Source organism: Gossypium arboreum, chromosome 8, assembly GCF_025698485.1.
Source record: "Gossypium arboreum isolate Shixiya-1 chromosome 8, ASM2569848v2, whole genome shotgun sequence".
NCBI lineage: Eukaryota > Viridiplantae > Streptophyta > Magnoliopsida > Malvales > Malvaceae > Gossypium > Gossypium arboreum.
The window spans coordinates 9,117,464-9,125,226 of record NC_069077.1 but is presented as its reverse complement, the minus strand read 5'-3'; the positions used below and the strand labels follow the sequence as shown (position 1 = coordinate 9,125,226).

The 7,763-nt window shown below is 37.2% G+C and overlaps 1 protein-coding gene across 1 annotated transcript; it reads left to right on the top strand.

Moving 5' to 3' along the window:
• Positions 1 to 5,280: 5,280 nt before the first annotated feature.
• On the top strand, positions 5,281 to 6,263 carry LOC128296271 (uncharacterized). Its single transcript, XM_053031406.1, has 2 exons — positions 5,281 to 5,489; positions 5,970 to 6,263. The coding sequence occupies exons 1-2, from the start codon at positions 5,356 to 5,358 to the stop codon at positions 6,256 to 6,258; spliced, it is 423 nt and encodes a 140-aa protein (XP_052887366.1). The 5' UTR covers positions 5,281 to 5,355; the 3' UTR covers positions 6,259 to 6,263.
• The last annotated feature ends 1,500 nt before the right edge of the window (positions 6,264 to 7,763 follow it).

Sequence of the window (7,763 nt, the reverse complement as noted above, 5' to 3'; positions counted from 1 at the left end):
ATTAGAGCCTGATCCTATAGGAATGTTTATTGGTGTCGAGGCATTGGCCTGGTATTGCTGGGGCTTAATAGTGACGGATACCATTCGTGGATACACCTCCGATTGTGGTTGAGTGTTTATCGGAGCAAAGCCCGGAGGATAGATAGGGTCTTCATTATCGTTCCCCATGGTGCTCTTCCCTTTCTCGCGTTCTCTAGCCAGCAACTGCGCCAACTGGCCTATTAGATTATTTTGGGATTCTTCCATTTTTTCTTTCATATCTTGTTGTATCTTAGCCAGTTGCTCTTGCATCTGTGCTTGTAATTGCTCTTGCATTTCCCTTTGCATTTGTTCTATTCTCTTTAATCTCTGATCCATTGCTTTGGTTTTACGGCGGGTATAGTAGCTGTGTTCGGTTGGTTGATTCTCGTTGGTTTCCAGATTAACTGAAATAATTTTGTTTAATCAGGGTCTTTTCATGAAATTTAATGCACATGATGAAATGTAATGCAAATGAATGAATGCAAAATAAAAAAAAAAGGCGTTGATTCCAATTCAATTTCATTAGAAGAACTTCACTAGAAGAAAAATTTCTTTACATAGAACGGATGATTACATATACGACTTTGCCCTAATGCCCAAAGCCTTAATTTTTCTAAGGAGCCAAGCTAGTTTTCGGCTTCGATCTGATTCTGACTCGTACTTTAAGCTTAATACATCAGCTTGGACTGCCAAGGTTTGCAAGTGATCGGCTACCTCTCGAACCTGAGCCACAGCTTCGCCCATGACATAATCTCTATCTCTAATATGGTTCTGAGAGTGGTGAAGCTGTTCCCTGCAATGGTCGTTGTTTGCCTCTAGTAGTTCCACTCGAATTTTACTATCTCGTAGTGCAGTCTCGAGTTCTTCTACTTTCTCTTTCAACTCTTCGATCCTGCTCAAACTAGCTTTCAGCTCAATTACTGAATTACAGCTACGATGTTGATGAAGTGATCTTTCTAATTCAACCACCCGGGCACGTAACTTCTCCTTTTCGTTTTGGCTTTCTAACAAACTATTTTTCAGAGTGTCCTCTCGTATTCGGGCATCTTGAAACCTTTTCTCCCAATGGTCGGCTCTAGTCTTTTCCACTTTGATCTCTTGACGCCATTGCTCTGATGTTTTACCTAAACCAGCAGTTCTTATTGACATACGCAGCTTCTTGTAATCGGTTTTCAAACTATCCAAACCTTCCTCGGCCTTGTTCTTTCCTTTCCTTAACTTTTCAGCCTCTAGCTTGTGGATATCGACGTCTAATCCCAATTTCATTTTCTTCTTCTAGTGTTTCTATCTTCTTCCCCAACTCTGAGTTCCTTCTCTCAAAGTCTTGTTTAATGATCTCTAACTCGGATGGGATAACCCGTAAATGCTCCTCTATCGGTTGAGTGTTCCCTTGATTCGGCCTAGGGATGTTGTCGTTGACTCTCCTACCCCACCACCATTCATACCGGGGTGGTCATCGAACTGTGGTAAATCCTTTCATTCTTCGAGCTTGGTTCCATGCATCTGATATCTCGCGAACCCTCTTTTTATAATTATTGTCTTTATAGGAGAACTCACATTGTGCCAAACCCTGAATCACCGGTATAAATTGCCTTGATCGATATTGCCTTAACACTATCAGTGGAGCGTATCCAACGGCTCCCCATATTCCGGCCAGAGGGACCCAGTCAAAATTACCGCACCTATATAAGATTTCGTCAGGAATCATCCACGGAGCTCTCTATTCAACGTCTTCGGGCCGCAAATTCTGGAGAATAGTTATCCATTTCTCTTCTGAGATATCGTCCCGCCTCGGTATGGCCACGAATTCCTTAATGGGGAATCATCCTCGAGAAAACCCGATAAGAGACCTTCTCCACCTCCGAAATGGCTATGGAACCAAGCCAAAAGAAGTGAGCACAACCAATAAATCTTCCTCGCCGCTTGCTCCCAAGCATGCATTCAAGGATCTGAAAGTTTCGCTAGTATTCTTTGGGACAGTGTAGTACCTTTATCAAGCTGATCGAATAGATCCGAGACCGCTTCATCTATGTGTCCTAGCGCCTTGGGAAAGATGATCAAACCGTAGAGGCTTAAGGCAAAACATCAACCCTTTTCTTCGAATCCGGGTGAGCAAGAATCAAGTCCCTCAAATTCCTCCAAGGAATACACTTACTATCCCCTTTTTGCTTGATGCGGGCTGCAACTCATGGCTCGCTCATCCCCGTTACATTCGTCAACTTCTTCAAAAAGGGAGGGATGTTGACAGGTCTTGAATAGGCCCTGTCAGCCTGAATCTTTGGGCAATTAAGTAACGCCATGTATTCCTCCACAAGAGGTACTAAATCAACTTCTCGAAGGTGAAGCAAGCTATGTGAGGTTCCAAAAGCTGCGAGAGCCGGAACAAGTACTTATCCACCTTTACATCAAGCAAATAGGGTAAATCGCCGTAGTTACAGTAAAAGAGTTGCTTGACTTCACCATTCCAACTATTCCATATATCCTTTAACTCTTGCAGGTTATTTTGAGTCACACTGATGCGAGTGAAATCCCACAACTCCGATTCATATCCCTCGGTCAAACTATCTCCTTTCTCTTGTTGCGTTCTCTCAGACCACACTCGGACGGCCGCATTATCCTCTACTCTATCAAGAAATCTTTTTTCCATGCTAAACTCTTCTATTTAATAATCGAACGTAAATCAACACCCTTTTATGATGAAATGCCATGCGAAAACAATCAAAACACAACAAGTTAGTATTATATACAAAGAATAGAATTCAAAACAAATAAGGAGCAAATAAACACCTAATAGGGTAACCACTAGGGTTCGGTGTGGTTCTACCTAGGGTAGGCTCCTAGGGCTCATTACATGTAGTTCGGTTCTAAGGTAAAGGTACCTGAACCAGCAGATTCCTCGACCCTCGCCCATTATAGGCTCATACGGACCGAGTTCGATTCAGGGGAATACATTTCCCTACGGCTATACGGAGATGAAAACCTCACGAAGACGCAGGTACGGATGTATCCCGAAAGCGATCCACTATCCTATACGGAGGTGAAGACCTCACGAAGGAGTAGTTTCTCACTTTCACTTAAGAGGGTGAAATTGACCAATAATGCGATGCAATATGCAAAGATACATCATAGAACTAAACTACTTAAATCAAGCATATTATGAAGAAGGCCACGAAAATAACAAACAATATGCAATGCAGATAATTTAAAATCGATTTTCAATTTTCGAGAAAAAAAACAAAAATTAACCAATTTAAGGCTTGACTCTCGAAGTCCCCAGTGGAGTCGCCAAGCTGTCGAAACCATTTTTTTTTTTTTTAAAAAAAGGGGATCGACTTTGTTTTGAAAGTGAAAATTAAAACGGGAGTCGCCAACGATCTTTATTAGGTGTGATCGGATCACCTTTGTTTTAATAAATCAATTTTAGTTTACTAAAACAGCCTTTGGTCTACGAAACTTGAGAGAATGGGTTCGGGAGTCGGTTACGTGTGAGGAAGGATTAGCACCCTCGACACGCCCAAAAATTGGTACCGAATTGATTAGTTAATGTCTTAATGTCGAAAGTTGAAAATCAGGAATAGATTTTAAAATACAATCCTTTTATTGACATCGATTTTAAAAATGCTTGAGTTAGCTTGAATCGATTGTTTAGAGATTTCCTTGTTTGAGATATCGAATATCACATCCCGTAAGTTAGGACACAATACCATGAATTCCGAGCACAAAGTTGTCCCTACTTTGAATGAGAATTTCATGTGTTTTAAAACTTGAAAAGGATATTTTGCTATTTAGAAACAACGAGAAAATCGAAACCCCGTAAGTTAGGGCACAATTCCTCGATATTTCAAAATGCATGACATTGCCTTATTTGAAAAATTTTGCTTTTGAATAGTAGCGAATGCAATATTCAAGCAACATGTGTTATTTATTTAGGTTAAAATAAGGTGATTTATTGAATAAATACATTGAGGTTTAATTTGTAAAGCGATGATATGAAATACAATATAATAATAAACATGGGCGATAATACATGACAAACATCACGTAAATATACAACAATAAGGTAAAGATGCAAGTGAACAATTTATGATACATGCAATGACGATAATGGCTCACATACATCATTCACATACTAACATTAGCAATTAAGGAACGAAATATATTTAATTACCTAAAAAAAATAGTATAAAGCAAGTCAAATTGAATAAAATAAAATAAACAAGACGATTTAAAAGCTAATAGGCAAGTTGAAACAAAATAAAGTAAAATACTAATTTTTTTTTAAAAAGAAAAAAATCAATAACGATAAAGCAATTTAAGAAAAGATAATATGTATAATTTTGGAACAAATAATGTGCATAAAAGCATAGCATATAGCATGAGTAATAAAAATCTATAATGAATAATAAATAGAATGTTTTTTTTAAAATAAATAAATAGAATTTGGAAAGGCATATGAAAACAATTTAAACTAATGGAATAAATTTTAAATAAATAATACAAAAGACGATTCTAAGATATAAAATGGTACTTTTAAAGTAAAATATGATATATAATGTGTTACGAATAATGTTTTCAACATAAGATAAAATAATATAATTTTTTTACCAAAATAGCCATGCAAATTAACGAAATATAAAATAAGCAAACAAATTACAAAAGAGAACATAACATAGATAATATTTATATTTAAAGTAATCGACATATAAAACTTGGAATAAACAATTCTAATGAAGAGTAAAAATGAAATAAACTACATGTGTATATGTTATAAGAATTGATGGGTAAAAGAAAACTTAGAATAAACGCCCATAAAAGAATTTTTGTTTTTAAAAAAGAAGGCAGATATACAAATGACACATAAATTTTAAAACAAAATACATTATAACCTCTAGGTAAATAGCAAATGAAGCACGCAATAAAACGTGGTAAAACGAATCGAAATAGAAAAGCAATACCAAATAAAAGAGTAAAAGAAACAGTATACATTATAAGTAACAGAAAGCTACCAAAGTCTAAATCGAAACGCGCTCGAAATTGTGAGGACTAAATGAGACAATATCCCGAATCCAATGCGATGCATTTTGACTTCATAGGCCAAGGATTAAAGCGAAAATGAAATGAAGTAAATGGGCGAAATTTAAAAGAAAATGCAAAAGGGATTAAATCAGATAGCGCAGGAAAAGAGGAGGGACCATGACTGAAAATATCCCATTTTAGCCTTTTAAAAATGCTGCCGTTTCTGTGACCCCTTTTAGCCATTCGTTTTCTCCTTTTTTATTTCAGTTTCTATTGTTTCAAGAAGGAAATAGAGGGTCCCTTGCTCTCCCTCCCTCCATGGCCACCGCAAAGCAAAAAAGAGGAACTTCCGATTCCTTGCTCTCACCACGGCCAATGGTCGAAACCCTGGGGTTCGACGGCCTCCAGATCGGCGAGAGGACACCGAAACGTACTCGTACCGTAAATCGGAAGTAAGTCTTTTTCTTTCTTTTATTAATATTTCGTGAAATGAAAAAAAGGAACGAAATAGCAGACGAGAACCAGAACTGAAAACCAAAAAATCTCATTTTTTGAAAGTTTGTTCTTCTTTATTAATCTCCCCATTCAAAGTGTTCTTCTCCCCTCCTCTTTCCTTTGTCTATTTTCGTATAAAATAAAAATAAAAAAACAAATGATACAAAAAAATAAATGAAATCAGAACATAGAACAAGACTAGCAATAAAATCAACCTTCGTGTTTTTGCTATTGTGATTTTGTTTGCTAAAGTTCGTGTTCCCCTTTTTCAGTACAATCTCCTCTACTCCAAAAATGAGATTTTGGCCTTTTTCTTTTTTTTAAAGCCGATCTCCAAAACATTTCTTTTATTCTTTATTTTGTTTTTGCTCTTTTGTTTATCTTTTCCCCCATCATTCGCGTGCTTCCTTTTGTCTTTGTATTTGCTTTCATTGCAGGTGCTATGCGACGCGTGGAAGAGGCAACGTTCAGGGGTGTGGTGACCGAGGTGGCATGCGCGGTGGTTGGCATGCGTGGGGTGAGCGGCAGCTGAAGAAAGAGGCTAGGGTTGTTGAAACAATTTGGGTAGTTGGGCTAGGTTTTGTTTTAATTTTGGGCCATGTATTGGACTATTTTTTGTTTATTTGGTTTGGGTTCTTTTTAGGCCAAAATTGGCTATTACAGATAGGAATGAGCATGAAAGATGTAGAAACATTTAGTGTGAAATATACATATTTTGGAAGTTAAACTTACATGAGTTTGATTAGTATGATAATGTAGTATAATTTTGATGAATTATGGTATATAATCCTTAAGAGGTGATGAAGTGAACGAATGAATATTTGTTAAGTTTGAATGGCATAACGAATGATATTTGATTTAAGAATTATTAGTAAATTTTTGGGTATGAATTAGATGTGTTTAGCATGTGAAAATAGCTTAAAAATGGTCAAAAATCATGTTTTCACACGGCCAAGTCACATGGGTGTGTGCTCAGGCCGTGTGGCTCTCTGTTTATGTCACACAGGCTGTTCCCACGACCATGCGTGCAAGTCAGATCTGCCCACGGCCATAGGAGCCCCACGGGCAGGCCACACGGGCGTGTGCCCCTATTTTCAAGGAAAAGTTTCCAAAGTTCCCGGTTTAGTCCCAAATCATTTCCTAAGCATATTTTGGGCCTCGTAGGTCCTTATTAGGGATTTAAAGATGATATTTGAGACATTTTAAATTGAAATACAGATTTATAACTCGGTTTTGTTCGTTTATTAGTGTGTAATTTTGGTAATGCCTCGTAACCCTGTTCCGACAACGGGTTAGGGTTAAGGGGTGTTACACATCCCATACAAAAGCATATTAAAAAAATACCTTATTTTCAAGTCTTATTTAAGTGGTACAGATCCTACGAATAGGCTAATTACAAATCACGGATCAAATCGGGTCAAAATGAAATTTTTTAAAAAATGGGTCCACACGTTCGTGTGGCCCACATGGCCCAATTGTCCAGCTCGTGTGGCCCACACAATCTGGCACACTGCTTGTCACACGATCGTGAGGCGTTAACAGACTAGTTTTTGACTTTCTGTCGTTCACTGTTTTTTGAGTTTTTCGATATACACCTTATTGTTTTTCGATGACGACACACCGCAACAATTCCAGAACCTAAAATCAATGATTAAATGACCCAATTTAGCCACAAAATACTTAATCAAAACACTAACACGGTTACAACCGCTAAGGTTAAACTTTAACAAAATAAAAATCAGCCTTTCGACAAATGATCACTTACCCAAACAGAGACGTAGGCTTTTAAATCACCTAATTCGTCGAAAGGATGTCACGTGATTCACAAACCTCTCCTAACAGTACATCAAAACCATCAATTCACACAAATCTTACCAACCCATACTTACAACCCTTCCACAAAAACGAAAACAACAACATGTTCTAGGTGTAAATAGAAATTACCACTGAAGAAAACACTAAATGAACAGACATACTTTAGATAATACACCCAACAACACTAATAGGCAGCAATAGGATGAAACAAAAAGTAAAAGAAAAGGAATAGTATCAAAAAATCGTAAAAAATGAAAATTCAAAAAAAAGAAAAAAAAAGATGAAAGAGTTGATCACAAAATAACAAAAAATCGACTGTAAAAAGAGGGAGTGGGACGATAACTTTTGGAGAATTTTGGGGAATTTTCAAAAAAAATAATTATTATTAGCAGATGATAACCACCCACTCTCCCACT

Bases quoted from the DNA above. Each gene is read 5' to 3' on its own strand.
- LOC128296271 (XM_053031406.1), top strand. From the start codon at position 5,356: ATGGCCACCGCAAAGCAAAAAAGAGGAACTTCCGATTCCTTGCTCTCA. The intron at 5,490-5,969 runs GTAAGTCTTTTT...CTTTCATTGCAG, and splicing joins ACTCGTACCGTAAATCGGAA to GTGCTATGCGACGCGTGGAA.